This window comes from Chiloscyllium plagiosum, chromosome 1 (genome assembly GCF_004010195.1).
Source record: "Chiloscyllium plagiosum isolate BGI_BamShark_2017 chromosome 1, ASM401019v2, whole genome shotgun sequence".
Taxonomy (NCBI): domain Eukaryota; kingdom Metazoa; phylum Chordata; class Chondrichthyes; order Orectolobiformes; family Hemiscylliidae; genus Chiloscyllium; species Chiloscyllium plagiosum.
Window position 1 is genome coordinate 4021798 of NC_057710.1, and position 16082 is coordinate 4037879.

Here is a 16082-nt window from a genome sequence, read left to right on the forward strand (position 1 = left end):
GGGTTGGACCGAAGGGTCTGTTTCCATGCTGTACATCTCTATGACTCTATCATTGAGTGGGTAAAGAGCTAGCAAATGGAGTAAAATGTGAAATTGCCACTTTAGCAGAAATAATTAAAAAAACATGCTACCTAAGTGGTGAGAGGTGCAGAATTCTGAGATGCAGAGAGATTTGGATATCCTTGTGCATTAATCACAGATTAGTATGCAGGTGCAGCAAGTCGTCAGGAAATCAGAATGTTATGGTTGATAGCAATGGGACCTGAATGCAAGAGTAAGAAGTTTATGCTTCAGTTATGCAGAGCATTGGTGAGAGTGTATCTGGAGTACTGTGTGCAGGACTAGTCACTGTACTTACAGAAGGATGTTAATGCATTGGAAGCAATTCAGAGAAGATTTACTCGACTAAGACCTGGAATGAGCAGATTGCTTTATGAGGAAAGGTTAGGCAGGGCTATGCCTGTATCCTCTGGAGTTTAGAAAAATCAGAAATGACTTAATTGGAACATATGTGTTCCTGAGGGGACTTGATTGGATGGGTATTAAAAGGATGATTCTTCTTGTGGGAGAAGCTAGAACTAGGGGTCATTGTTTAAAAATAAAGTACTGCAAATTTAAAAGAGAGATGAGGAAACATCTTTACTCTCAGAAGGTTGTGGGGTCTTTGGAATTCCCCTCCTCAAAACTTGTGCATGCAGAATCTTTAAATACTTTAAGGCAGAGGAAGATAGATTCTTAACTATCAAGTGGATGAAAGATTATCAGGGATATGCAGGAATGTAAAAATGCAGCTAAAATCAGATCAGTCATGATTTTATTGAATGGTGGAAGAGGCTCGAAGGGCCGAGTGGCATACTCTTGTTCCTTGTGACTCCAGTCACATAGCAATGTGATTAATAACAAATTGACCACTGAATTTTCTAGGAAACCACGCAGCTGTAACAGCAGATAACCTCACCCACTCTACATTATATTCCTCAATACTTGCTATCTCAAGAAATTTGGCTCTGATTTCTTGTCTTTTGACAATATTTATAATTTCTACTCCAATGCTTTTCCTGGGTAACTTTATCCATGATTTGACTTCCCTCCTCCATGGAAACATTCTGCCATCCTCCTTTCTTACACTTCCATTCCTTGTCTTTTTAATCTCATATTCTCGAGCATATGAGTCTTTCAGCAGACTAAATACTTTTGGCTGTGTGAACTTTTCTCAATCCCCTTGACTGGGGCTGCAACTCTGTACGTGTGATGCTGTGTTGTAAATTGGCAAGTGGTGTGTTGAAGGGTGAAGTACGCCAGTGCAACATGACATTTAGCTCAGGGTATTTTCGTGGGCGAGGTACGTTTACGTTTGCGCCTCTAATTCACTTCCATGTGCTAAACAAACAGCCGTGCTGCAGGTTGAGGTGTTTATTAGCAAGTGAAAGCTGTCTGATGCAGAGAACATGCTGGAGATGTCTAAATTTATCACAAAATGTGAACTCATTGAGAGCTGCTATAATAAAGAGAAAGTTAAAAAAACACATCAAATAATGAATGAGAAAAGCTCATTCAGCTAGTGGAGCCCATTTCCTCAAATACATGAAGTGCAACATCATTATCATAGCTTCTAATGAACTCAATCCGAAGTTCTTAAGAAAGATGCTCTGTATTAATTACAATTTCCGAAAAGCCAGCCTTGCTCTAATATTCTGAGCACCTACTGAGTAACATAGCGCAGCATTCCAAATAAAAATCACTTTGGCCTCAATCCACCTGTACAATTTTCAATCTCCTTTCATGCAACAGAATGTTTTCTTTTGAAGGGGAAAACTGAAAGCATTTACTGGGTACAGTAGCTGAGTGGTTATGTTACAGAACTCGTCATCCAGTAGCCTGGATGAATAAGACAGTGTGAACTTAAATCCAGGCATGTCAGAGTTCAAATTCAGTGCAAAGAGAATGTGGAAATAAAATGTCTATTTCTGTAAAATTGGCTACAAAGCTATCACAGAAACTCAACTGGTTCACTTATATCTTTTAGGGAAGGGGTCTGGTCATCCTTCAGGAAGGTATGAGGGATTTTAACATCAAAGCCTGGCTTTTTTTTCTAGTCATGCCAATTTCCTGAAACTCTTTGTCTGTCAGCCTTGTCTAGTCTAGGGTGATACATGACTCCAGCCCTAGCTTCCAAAGCATGCTACTGCCACTAGACGTGGACAAGCTGGCAATTACACCTAACATCAAATTGGATTAATATAGTATTGTAAATGCAGTAAAATGTGCTAAGGTACTTAGCATCATAATCTTGACAAAAGAAATGACAGTCACGAGCTGTTATTAGGATGGTTGATCTTGAAGCAAGTTTTAAGCAAGAACTTACTGAAGAAGATAGGTAGAGAGATTTAGGGTGGAAAATCAGACCTAAAGGAGTAGATAGAGTGTGGTGCTGGGAAAAGCACAGCAGGTCAGGCAGCATCTGAGGAGCAGGAGAGTTGATGTTTCAGGCAGGACCTTCAGCGCTAATGTCCTAGGTAGTTGAAGGTATTGCTGTCAATGATGAAGCAATACAATATTAGAGATACACAAGAATCCAGAATTGGAGGAGCATGAAGAACTTGCAGGGTTGTAGAGCTGGAGGAAATTAAACAAGAATGAAACTATAAGGGATTTCAACATCATATCCTGGTTTCTTTTCTCAAGTGTAAACCATTTATTTACTTAAACCTCTTTGCCTCTGTCTCCTCCACCAACAATTCTAAGAAGCAGAGAACTAGCGGACATTTTCTTACAAAGATTGAAAGTGAGTTGGTCCAATCAACTGTCTTTACTAGTTCATTTCATGAGCTTACTGATTTAAGTTCCCTCAAAAGAACCTGTGGGCCCTCAGCTCTAAACTGGAAGGTTGTTTTCTAAGGATCTTTGGTGAATTTCTGCAGTTCAATTTGTAGATATCTGCTGATACTATGTATTGGTGTGATGGAAGGAGCGACGGAATGCAATCGAGCAGACTCCTTTGTCCTTGATAATGGCAGGCTTCTTGAATGTTTTTGAAGTTGCCATTATTCTGGCAAATGACACTCCTAAATTGTGCTTTGTAGATGGTGGACAAGTTTTCGGGAGTTAGGAGTCAAGGTATTCACTGAATTCCTAGCCTCTGACCCTCTCCTGTTGCCACAGAATTTATAAAGTATGTCCAGTTCAGTTTCTGGTCAATGGCAACCCTCAGGATGTTGATAATAGGTGATTCACCTATGGTAATGCATTTGAATGTCAAGGATGTTGGTTAGATTGTCCATGTCTTGCAGCGTTTGGACAAGGACTGCTTCTGCATGTAAACAATTTTGAATGGTACTGAGCATTGTGAAAACATCAGTAAACATCCCCACTTTTGACATGATGATGACAGGAAGGTCATTGATGAAGCAACTGGAGATGGTTGGGCCTAGGACACTACCTTGAGAAATTCTGCAGAAATGTCCTGGAGTTGAGATGACTGACCTCCAATAACCACAACCATTTTATTTGTGCCAGGTATGAGTCTAACCAGCAAAGATTTTTTCACCTGATTCTTATTGCCCATGTTTGAGCTGATGCCATTAGACTTCACGGTTTCTGGGGTCAATATTGAGGACACCAATGACAACTCCCTCCTGATTGTGTACCAGTACGCCCACACCTCTGCTGGGTCTGTCTGAGTAGTGAGTGAGGACAATGATGGTGATGTTAGCTGATATTTTTTACAGTTCTTTTTTCAGGTACTGTATCTCTCCTTCAAATGTTCCATCATTATGAAAGAAATACATTAAGCCCTCCATTATTGCATGCTGCTGCCCCTTCATCAAATCCTGTTTTCTTCTTCAAAGTCCTTGAACACGTTACTTCCCAACATATGTCAGTCTTTCCAGGAATTCTATATTTGTATCCTTCTTACCTCTTTTTATCAGAAGTCACATGACACCCTCTAGGTTATAGTCCAACAGGTTTATTTGAAATCACAAGCTTTCGGTGACTTTACCCGACAAAGGGGCAGTGCTATGAAAGCTTGTGATTTCAAATAAGCCTGTTGGACTATAACCTGGTGTCATGGTGTGACTTCTGACCTTGTCCACCCCAGTCCAACACTGGCACCTCCACATAATAACTAATCATATAGAGGGAATCACTTACAATGGTTACCTTTGATATCTACCACTTATGTGTTCTTGGCTCTCTACTTCTTACCTACATATTGCGCCTGGGAAAAATCATCTGAAAACACAGCATTAATTTTCACTGAAGATGTCCAGCTCAACCTGACTCTCCTAATTCCTCTACTGGTTCTGAAAAGACGACTTGGATGACATCTAGCATTGCATAAGTAGAAATGTTCTCCAATTATATGTAGCTGACCTTTTGATTCCTCTCCAGGAAAGTGCTACTGTAACCTGGCTGACGCCTTGCCTACATTCAAAAGGCTGAAACAAAATTCTAGTCTGGTGAAAGCTAATATTGCTTAATCCATTGAAGGAGCAGCAGCTCTGGAAAACTTCTGGGCCATGATTCAGACCAATGCACAGAGCGCTGGAATTCGGAATTCCAAAAGGGTTAGTAAACAATGAGGAACAGAAACAATTGAAAAATCAACGGACTTGATCTCAATACTTACTTTTCCAGTAGTGACATAATAATCGGGGGCAGCACCAAGATAGGGATAGGGAGGACTATTCTAGTCATGGCAGTCTCCAGTAGTGCCTGGAAAAAATAAAAACATAATTGCAGTAAGTATAGCCACCATAACCACACTCCCTTGAAGCTTGGTGTGAAATATATATTGCTATGCTGACAATGCAGGTTATTTGTGATTAAAATTTCCTGATCTAAAAATCGTACTGCTGACTGGACCTTCCCCATCAACTCTGAATTTGTAGCAAATTATATGGGCATACTAGCACTGAAGAACTGCCTATTTCAGCCATCCAGTGTCTATCAAGTACTCCCAGACCAAGTAAAATCACTGTATGAAGGGTTCTCTCTAAAATCCCAGGCCCTGTACAGAGTTAGCTCTAGAGTATGCTCTCTCCATACTCCCCATCAAACACTCCCAGGAGAGGGTCAGAATGCAGTTAGATACAGAGTACACTCTCCCTATACTACTTCTCCATCACTCCCAGGACAGGGACAGCACGTGTTTAGATACACAGTAACGCTTTCTCTACACTGTCCCATCAAACACTGCCAGGCAAGGTATAGCACAGAATCAGACACAGGGTAAAGCTTCCACCATACTTCCACCATCAAACACTCCCAGGACAGGTACCGCACAAGTTTAGATACAGAGTGAAGCTCCCTCTACTTTGTTGTTTAAGCTGAAGTAAAGCTACCTCTACATTGTCTCCATCATTCATTCTAGCGCACATACAGCATGTGGTTAGATACCAAGTAAATCTCTCTCTACCATTTGAGGCTGAAAATAAAGCTTCTTGGGGTCATAGAGCAAAAAACAGGCTCTTCACCCCAACTCGTCCATACTGAAAAGATTTCCTAAACTGAACTAGTCCCATTTACCTGCATTTGGCCCATATACCTCGAAACCTTTTTTATCCACGTATCTGTCGAACTGTCTTTTAAATGTTGTAATTGTACTTGTCTCTATCACTTCCTCTGGCAGCTCGTTCCATATATACACCATATATGTGTTAAAAAGTTGTCTTTCAGATTCTGCCTCTCAGAATCCCTTCCAACAACTTACCAACACCTGTCATCAGGCTCACTGGTCTGTAGAGTCAGAGCTGTACAGCATGGAAACATACCTTTCAGTTCAACTTGTTCATGCCAACCAGAAATCCTAAATTAGTCTAGTCCCATTTGCCAGCACTTGGTCCATATCCCTCAGAACCCTTCCTGTTCATGTATCTATCCAGATGTCTTTTAAAATTCTACCAGCCTCCACCACTTCCTCTGGCAGCTCATTCTATACAAACACAGTCTTTGCATCAAAAAGTTGCCCTTAGGTCTCTTTTAAATTTTTCCCTCTTAAACCTATACCCTCTAGTTCAAGACTCCCCCACACCAGGGGAAATACATTATTTACTCTATGCCCCTCATGATTTTATAAACCTCTATAAGGTCACCCCTCGGCCTCCGATGCATCAGGGAAAACAACCCCAGCCTATTCAGCCTCTCCCAAAGCTCAAACCCTCCAACCCTGACAACATCCTTGTTAATCTTTTCTGAACCCTTTCAAGTTTCACAACAACCCTGGCTTTTCCTTGCAGCCTTTCATAATTAATGGCACAACATTAGCCACCCTCCAGTATTCCAGTGCACCCTTAGCTATCAACATCGTAAATAGCTCTGCTTGGGGCCCAACAATTTATTCCCCAGCTTCCCACAATGTCCTGGATATACTTAGAATCATAGCATTCGTACAGTATGGACACAGGCCATTCAGCCCACACCAACCCTCCAAAGAACATCCCACCCAGACAACTCCGCTCCCCCCCTCCCCCCACGCTACACCTGCAACCCTGATTTCCAATGGCTAATCCACCTAGATTGCACATCCTGGGATACGATAGGCAATTTAGCTTGGCCAATCTACCTGACCTGCACATTGTTGGACTGTGAGAGGAAACCAGAGGACCCAAAGGAAACCCACTAGGAACACAGGGAGAATGTGCAAACTCTACACAGACAGTCACCCGAGGCTGGAATCAAACCTGGGTCTCTGGCATTGTAAGACAACAGGGCTAAATGCTGAGCCACCATGCCACCCCTGATCAAGTCCTGGGGATTTATCTACCTTTATGCTTTATAAGACCTCCAGCATCTTCTCTTTTCAAGACATCACTATTTATTTCCTGGGGTTCCCTTTGGCACTGTCCACAACTCCACCGACTTTAGTGTCATCCGCAAATTTACTAGCCCATCCTTCTACACCCTCATCCAGGTCATTTATAAAAATGACAAGCAGTAGTGGCGCCAAAACAGATCCTTGTGGTAAATCACTACTAACTGAACTCCAAGATGAACATTTCCCATCAACCACCACCCACTGTCTTCTTACAGCTTGGCAATGTCTGATCCAAACCGCTAAATCACCCTTAATTACATGCCTCTGCATTTTCTGAATAGCCTACTGTGGGGAACCTTATCAAACGCTTTACTGAAATCCATATACACCACATCAAAGCTTTACCCTCATCCACCTGTTTGATCACCTTCTCAAAAGAATTCAATAAGGTTTGTGAGCCCGACTTGCTCTTCACAAAACCATGTTGACTATCCCTAATCAAATTATTCCTGTTTAGATGATTATAAATCCTATCTCATAATTCTTTCCAAAACTTTGCCGACAACAGAAGTAAGGCTCATTGGTCTATAATTACCAGGGTTGTCTCCACTCCCCTTCTTGAACAAGGGGACAAATTTGTTCTCCTCCAGTCTTCTGGCACTATTTCTGTAGACAATGATGACATAAAGATCAAAGCCAAAGACTCTGCAATCCCCTCCCTAGTTTCTCAGAGAATCCTAGGATAAATCCCATCCAGCCCAAGGGACTTACCTATTTTCACACATTCCAGAATTGCTAACACCTCCTCCTTATGAACCTCAATCCCATCTAGTCTAATAGCCTGTACCTCAGTATCCACTTCGATAATGTTGTCTTTTTCAGTGTGACTATTGATGAAATATATTCATTTCGCACCTCTCCTATCTCACAGAGGCATAGAGAGAGGGACAGCAGGAAAACAGATCCTTTGGTCCAACCCGCCCATACCGACAGGTATCACAACCCAATCTAGTCCCACCTGCCAGCACCCAGCCCATATCCCTCCAAACCCTTCCTATTCATATACCCATCCAAATGCCTCTTAAATGTTGCAATTGTACCAGCCTCCACCACATCCTCTGGCAGCTCATTTCATACACGTACCACCCTCTGCGTGGAAGAATTGCCCCTTGGGTCTCTTTTATGTCTTTCCCCTCTCACCATAAATCTATGCCCTCTAGTTCTGGACTCCCCGACCCCAGGGAAAAGACTTTGTCTATTTATCCTATCCATGTCCCTCATAATTTTGTAAACCTCTATAAGGTCACCCCTCAGCCTCCGACGCTCCAGGGAAAACAGCACCAGTTTGTTCAGCCTCTCCCTATAGCTCATATCCTCCAACCCTGGCAACATCCTTGTAAATCTTTTCTGAACCCTTTCAAGTTTCACAACGTCTTTCCGATAGGGAGGAGACCAGAACTGCGTGCAATATTCTAAAAGTGGCCTAGCCAATGTCCTGTACAGCCGCAATAGGACCTCCCAACTCCTGTACTCAGTACTCTGACCAATAAAAGAAAACATACCAAACGCCTTTTTCACTATCCCATCTACCTGCGACTCCACTTTCAAGGAGCTATGAACCTGCACTCCAAGGTCTCTTTGTTCAGCATCACTCCCTAGGACCAAGTGTATAAGTCCTGCTAAATGCAGCACCTCGCATTTATCTGAATTAAACTCCATCTGCTACTTCTCAGCCCATTGGCCTATCTGGTCAAGATCCTGCTGTAATCTGAGGTAACCCTCTTTGCTGAGAAAGTGAGGACTGCAGATGTTGGAGATCAGAGCTGAAAATGTGTTGCTGGAAAAGCGCAGCAGGTCAGGCAGTATCCAAGGACTTATGCCCGAAACGTCGATTCTCCTGCTCCTTGGATGCCTGACCTGCTGCGCTTTTCCAGCAACACATTTTCAACCCTCTTCACTGTCCACTACACCACCAATTTTAGTGTCATTTGCAAACTTACTAACTGTACCTCTTATGCTTGCATCCAAATAATTTATGTAAATGACATCTCTTCGGACTCCACGCACAACTTCCCACTACTGTCCTTGACTGGCCATAATCTTACACTAGCCATTCTCTAACATACCCGTAGAAAGCTTTAGGGTTTTCCTTGATCCTACCTGCCAAAGATTTGTCATGTTGCCTCCTGGCTCTTCTTCAATCTCTCATGTGATCATTCCTGGCTAACATGTAACTCTCAAGCGCCCGAACTGAACCTTCACGTCTCATCTTTACATAAGCCCCCTTGTTCCTCTCGACAAGAGATTCAACTTCTTTGGTAAACCACGGTTCCCTCAATTGACCACTTCCTCCCTGCCTGACAAGTACACACTTATCAAGGATGTCTTGTACTGTTCCTTGAAAAAGCTCCACATTTCAATTGTGTCCATCCCCTGCAGTTTCCTGCCCCATCCTATGTATCCTAAATCTTGCCTTATCGCATCATAACTGTCTTTCCCCCAGCTATAACTCATGCCCTGTGGTATATGCCTATCCCTTTTCATCGCTAAAGTAAATGTAACCAAATTGTGGTCACTATCACCAAAGTGCTCACCTCAAAGTCTAATACCTGGCCGGGCCTATTGCCCAGTACCAAATCTAATGTGACCTCTCCTCTTGTTGGCCTAACTACATACTGTGTCAGGAAACCCTTCTGCACACATTGGACAATAATTGACCCTTCTGAAGTACTCAAACTATAGCTTTTCCAGTCAATATTTGGAAAGTTAAAGTTCCCATAACAACTACCCTGTTATTTTCTCTTCCATCCAGAATCATCTTCACAAGCCTTTCCTCTACATCTCTGGAACTATTCGGAGGCCTATAGAAAACTCCCAACAGGGTGACATCTCCTTTCCTGTTTCTAACCTCAGCCCACACTACCCCAGTAGAAAAGTCCTCAAATGTCCTTTCTGCAACCGTAATACTGTCCTTAACTAACAATGCCACACCTCCCCCTCTTTTACCATCTTCCCTGATCCTACTGAAACACCTAAACCCTGGAACCTGCAACAACCATTCCTGTCCTTTCTCTATCAATGTCTCCAAAATGGCCACAACATTGAAGACCATGATCCCGACCCATGCTGCAAGTTCACCCACCTTGTTCCGGATGCTCCTGGCGTTGAAGTAGACACACTTCAACCCACCTTCCTGCCTGCCGGTATACTCCTGTGACCTTGAAACCGTATTCATAACTTCACTACTCTCAACCTCCTGTATATTGGAGCTACAAATCAGGTTCCCATCCCCCTATTTAATTAGTTTAAACCCTCCCGAACAGCATTAGCAAATATCCCCCCCAAAGAATATTGGCATCCCTCTGGTTCCGGTGTCGACCATCCTGTTTGTAGAAGTCCCACCTACCCCAGAATGAGCCCCAATTATCAAGGTATCTGAAACCCTCCCTCCTACACCATCCCTATAGCCACGAGTACAACTGCTCTTTCTTCTTATTCCTCACTTTGCTAGCACATGGCACAGGTAACAAACCAGAGATAACATCTTTCTCCAATTTTCCTCTGCTTCCTACCTTCAAGCCAATTGTTACCCAGCTCTACCTGGATTTCATGCAAACTCACCTTCCAGAGCAGCTTACCATGTGGAACCTTATCAAAGGCCTTACAGAAATCCATATAGACTATGTCTATTGCCCTGCCTTCATCAACCCTCTTGGTCACTTCGTCAAAGAACTCGTACAAATTTGTGAGGCATGATTTCCCACGCACAAAGCCAGCCTGAATAGAAGCAGCCTGAATAGGTGGGGTCAAGCTCCCACAGAACCAGGATTTCTAGTTTTAAGTTTTTCAGTAGCAATTGTTGCTGGGTTTGGAGGCTGCAGTACATCTCTCCCTGCTACTCTCTCTCTCACACACACAGAGTTTTCTGTTGATGTTTTTCCTTCTGGACTGGAGAATTGCACGTGAGACAATGCATTTTACTGATTTTGCCTTTGCCAAAGGTGTGTTTATGGGATGTTGCTATACTGGAACAATTAATATTTAGTAGTTAAATCATTTATTATTCTGTTAAGTTTTTCAAGAAAGTTAAGTTATTCCAATGTCTTCTTTCTTTTGTTGTCTTTTAACTACAGCGTATGAATAAAGTGTGTTTTGCTTTAAGACTGGCCATTTGACCAATCAAATTGCATCCAGAATGCAACTCCTGGCACTTGCCTTTAAAATCAGAAAGCATTCAGCTCTAGATTATGTTCTTAATATATTTTGAGGGGATTTGGTCTGGTCCATAAAACAATTTACCATGAACAATCCACCACCTCTGCACATCTTTGGACAGTGGGAGGAAATTGGAGCACCCAGCAGAAACACACACAGATACGGGGAAAACATGCAAACTCCACACAGTCACCCAATGAGAGAATCAAACCCAAGTTCCTGGTACCATCTGGCAGCAGAGTTAATCACTGAGCCACCATACTATCCAAGGATGTCAGTAATGTGATATTAGTCCCAGGGTATATCCAAGCAGAATTGAAAATCCTGAAGGGTAAGTTTCATCAGGACTAATAGGGGCACCAGAACAGAATACTGGAAAGGTGTTTTTACTGTACATCCTTTAGTTACAAGGACAGTCTTGGCACCACTGAGTGAGGCTCCACAATCATTAATTTTTGTATCAATTGACTACATGTAAATGGATTCAACTCTCTTATCTTTCTTGCCAACTCTTTGCTCAGCTCTGCTGCTGTCTCTCATTTCATCAATGACCTCATTACTCAGCTCACCATAAACTGGAAATTTCGAGTAGCGTGGCTGGTCATTAATAGTCCTGAACATTAGCTCTTTGGTGGTGTGGGCTGGCTCGATAGTTGTAGCTGGTCAGTCATCTGTGGATTATCTGGCTAGATGGCTTGCTAGCCTGTGGGCTCTCTTGTCTGGATTGGTTAGCTAGCTATGGATTGGACGGCTGGCTGATTCTGGTCTCCCTTTCTGTTCTGCTACAGTCCTTGCTTCAACTCCTGCTTTGCTGTCTTGTTTCCACTCTGCTGTCTTCTCTCCTCCTCAGCTGGAACTGTGGGTTGGGAAACACATGTAGATATTGTAAATTTGAAATGAATCATAAAATGCTGGAAACACTTAGAAGGTCATGCAGTATCTAAAAACTGGAATGTTAGGCTCAAATTAATGATCTTGCAACAGAATGCACTACTGCAAGATATCAAGGCTTCACTACTGTGTCCCAATTTGCTCACCTTGATCAGATGTTTCTAGAATTTCATAATACTTGGCCTCTAAACTTGTGCTATTTGAAACAAATGACACTAATGTATTTTTCTCAAACTGTAACTCTGTGTAGATATTTTATTCATGTTATTAATCGACTTTCTGTGCTACAGGAAATGGTGGTCTGCAGCTGATCACGTTTTTTTAGGGACTGCTGAAGTCGTGTCACTGGACAACACACCTGGAAACGCCAAAGAAGGCAAAAAACCTCTCCAAATTGAAGCCATGTCAGTGTAGGAGGGAGATGATCAGACCTCCGGGTGAATTCTGAAATGCAGTGCAGACTGGGTCTTGAGAAACTGTGTGAGTAGCATCCACTTCCCACTCATCCACTCGAATGGAGTAAATATCAGCGATTGTTAATCCAGCTCCCACTGAGATTCCAATAATATGAACACAAAGGTGTTTGCAGTTTAGTCAGAAAGTTTAGCAAAGTAGAGACAAAGAAAAGAAAGGAATCGAAATAAAGACTGTTTCTATGCACTTATGGGACGTGGGTGTTGTTGGTTGGACTAGCATTTATGAACCGTCCCTAGTTTCCCTTGAGAAGGTGGGGGTGAGCAGCCTTCTTGAACCGCTGCAGTCTATATGCTGTAGATTGACCCACAATGTTCTTAGGAATGAATAAATGATTTTATCAGCACATACGTCTCAGGAGATACAGCAAAAAGTGTTGCCACAATCCAGTGCCATTTTAAGAATAAAAAGAGAGTACTTAAATAGAGTGCATCTTCATTGACCATTGCCGAAACAAGGGCTCCAGGGCTTCTGCAATATAACAATGTCACACTGACTGTGCTTGTACAAATGGTCCTACTGAGACCGAACTTTCATATAGAATTTTTAGAACCCTACAGTGTGGAAACAGGCCCTTTGGCCCAACAAGTCCACACCGACCCTCCGAAGAGTATCCACCCAAACCTATTCCCTTACCCTATTACTCTACATTTACCCCTGACTACTGCACCTATCCTACACATCCCTGAACACTATGGGCAATTTAGCATGACCAATTTATCAAGGCTGCACATCTTTGGATTGCGGGAGGAAACTGGAGCACCCGGAGGAAACCCACATAGACACTGAGAGAACGTGCAAACACCACACAGTCACCGAGGCTGGAATTGAACCTGGGTCCCTGGTGCTGCGAGGCAGCAGTGCTAATCACTGAACCACCATGCCGTCCCCTCGCCATTTATAAATGTCTTTATAAAGTTGGCCTCAAGGAATCCCCGTTCTGGGTACAGCAATGACGCTACTGACTTGACAGGCACTTGTAGGTGGTGGTATTCCCAAGCATTTGCTGCCCTCATCCTTCTAGATGCAAGTGGTTGTGGGTTTGGAAGGTGCTGTCTGAGAATCTTTGATGAATTACTGCAATGCATCTTGTAGATAGTACACACTGCTTCTACTGAGCATCAGTGATGGAAGGAGTGGATGCTTGTGGATATGGTACCTATCAAGTGGACTACTTTGTCCTGGATGGTGTCAAACTTCTTGAGTGTTGGAGCTTCACCCATCCAGGCAAATGGAGAGTATTCCAACAAACTCTTGACTTGTGCTTTGTAGATATTGGACAGGCTTTGGACAGTCAAGAGGCGTGTTACTCAGCATTCCTAGCCTCTAACCTGCTTTTGTAGATACAGTGTTTATGTGGCAAGTCCAGTTAAGTTTCTGTTCAATGGTAACCTGAGGATATTGATAGTGGGTGATTCAGTGATAGTAACACTACTGATTATCAAGGGGCGGTGGTTAGATTGTCTCTTATTTAAGATGGTAATTGCCTGGCATTTGTGTGGCGTGAATGTTACTTGCCACTTGTCGACCCAAGGCTGGATATTGTCCAGATCTTAGATTAGATTAGATTAGATTAGATTATTTACAGTGTGGAAACAGGCCCTTCGGCCCAACAAGTCCACACCGCCCCGCCGAAGCGCAACCCACACATACCCCTACATTTACCACTTACCTAACACTACGGGCAATTTAGCATGGCCAATTCACCTGACCTGCACATCTTTGGACTGTGTGAGGAAACCGGAGCACCCGGAGGAAACCCACGCAGACACAGGGAGAACGTGCAAACTCCACACAGTCGCCTGAGGCGGGAATTGAACCCGGGTCTCTGGCGCTGTGAGGCAGCAGTGCTAACCACTGTGCCACTGTGCCGCCCACAACATCTTGTTGCACTTGGACACGGACGACTTCAGTTTCTGAGGAGTCACGAATGGAGCTGAATATTCTGCAATCGTTGACAAACATCCCTACCTCTGACTTTACGATGGAGGGAAGGTAATTGATGGAACAACTCAAGATGTTTGGGCCAAGGACAGAATCCTGAGGAACTCCTGCAGTGATGTGCTAGAACTGCGATTACTGTTCTCTTACAACGACAAACATCTGCCTATGTGCCAGACATGACTCCAACCAGCGAAGAGTTTGCCCCATTGTTGTTTACTGGTAACTGAATCAGGACTGGCAGGGAAACTCTTGACCATGTGTCATGTAGCCAATTAGCCTCATTAAAAACCTTACATTCAATTAAAAGAGGCCTTCTTGCATTGATTAGGCTAGTTTAAATGCCTCAAGATTGTTCCTGGTCAGGGGAGGGGAAGACCAAGAGGGCATTGCTGTAGGCAAGCCTTGATGCTCTCCCTGCCCACCCAGGAAAACAGCTATATGCCATCCTGAGTAGGTAAGGCTAAACAACAGCCATTGTTAGACTAACATTTTCAAAGAAAGGGATCCTATGGCAGTGTCTGTGGGCCAGAATGTCCATCTTCAAATCCCACCAGCTATGGAAGTATGCCACAACATAACTGAACAGGTTGATCAATAAAAAAAAGCAAACAGTGACTGCTTCTTCATGGACATGTTTGGAAACGGATACAGCCCCAACTTTTGTTTTCTGCTCACATGGGGAGAATCCAACCCAGCATTTGAGAATGGTGACCTTCGTCAGAAAGCTGATCTGAAATTTCAGATCACTCTTTTTCTCCCTATATTAATAAAAAGTGCTGATGTATTCCCTGCATTTTCTATCTTTACTGAAGGAGATATTAGGGCAGGTTGCTTGGGTGATGACTGGTAAGTTTTAAGCAATGTCTTAAAGGTGGAAGGGTAGGGATTTACATAGGTTCAGAAAGTGTTTAGGATAGAAACAGCTGGCGGTGATGGGGTTGAGGGAAATTGGGATTTGCAAGACAGCAGATTTGGCAGCCATTAAAATAGGCTTGTAGCAATAGTGAGAGTAAATAGCGACAAGCAACAAAACAAAATCAGAGTTAAACACACACCTGTCTGGCAGCAATCCTGGATGTTCCAATTACATTTCCATCCATGTCCAACACGGAGATCCCTTCCTCTAGCTCACTGTGTCTCATCAGCACCACATTACAGACATTTGCAGCTGCTGCAGGAAAATAAAATACACAAAGCACTCAGCAATATTCTGGAAAAATCAGGTCTTTTAAAAATATATTGTTCTGGAATCATAGAATCATGGAATTCTGTAGAAGAGAAGGAGGCCATTTCCTCCAGAATGGCTGTCCCAGTACTAGTTCTTTATCTCAGAATTAGATCTACCAGGATTTGATCGAGTGTAGAGGAAACTGAGGGGGATGAATGGTCTTTCCTGCTCCAAATTGTTTTAGGATCCCCTATTTCATAGAGGGGTTTTAGTTCTCTATAATATATACAGGTCATTCTGCTATAACGTGTGTTTCATTAATGCAAATTCACTGTAATGCCATTGATGAATTGGGGACACTGTTTCTAAAGCACAAACGTTTAAAATCTGTGTTGGCTGTAATGCGATTACATCACCAACACTTTAAGCGCTGTTTCTAAAGCGCGATTTTTCTATAATGCGGAATTGTATAAGAACACGACCATTGTGTTTTGGAAGAACTATCTGTAGTCTTATTCTTCTAAGTTTATATATAAGGTCGATTGTGTCCTTTCAAAATACATAGGAAGTGCTATTCCCTATAGCACACAGAGGACACTGAATTTTTCCTGGTTCTACAAGCCGACATGGAGA

At 42.9% G+C, this 16082-nt stretch overlaps 1 protein-coding gene across 5 annotated transcripts in view; it reads right to left on the bottom strand.

The window, feature by feature from the left end:
• Positions 1–16082, bottom strand: part of LOC122549660 (sideroflexin-5-like) — a 327471-nt gene that overhangs the window by 95910 nt on the left and 215479 nt on the right. For all 5 annotated transcript variants that reach the window (XM_043689683.1, XM_043689593.1, XM_043689511.1 and 2 more), the window contains 2 exons: positions 15337–15452; positions 4631–4716 (listed from right to left, as the gene is read on the bottom strand). In XM_043689683.1, the coding sequence (XP_043545618.1) occupies positions 4631–4716; positions 15337–15452 (202 nt within the window). The remainder of the gene's footprint in view (positions 1–4630; positions 4717–15336; positions 15453–16082) is intronic.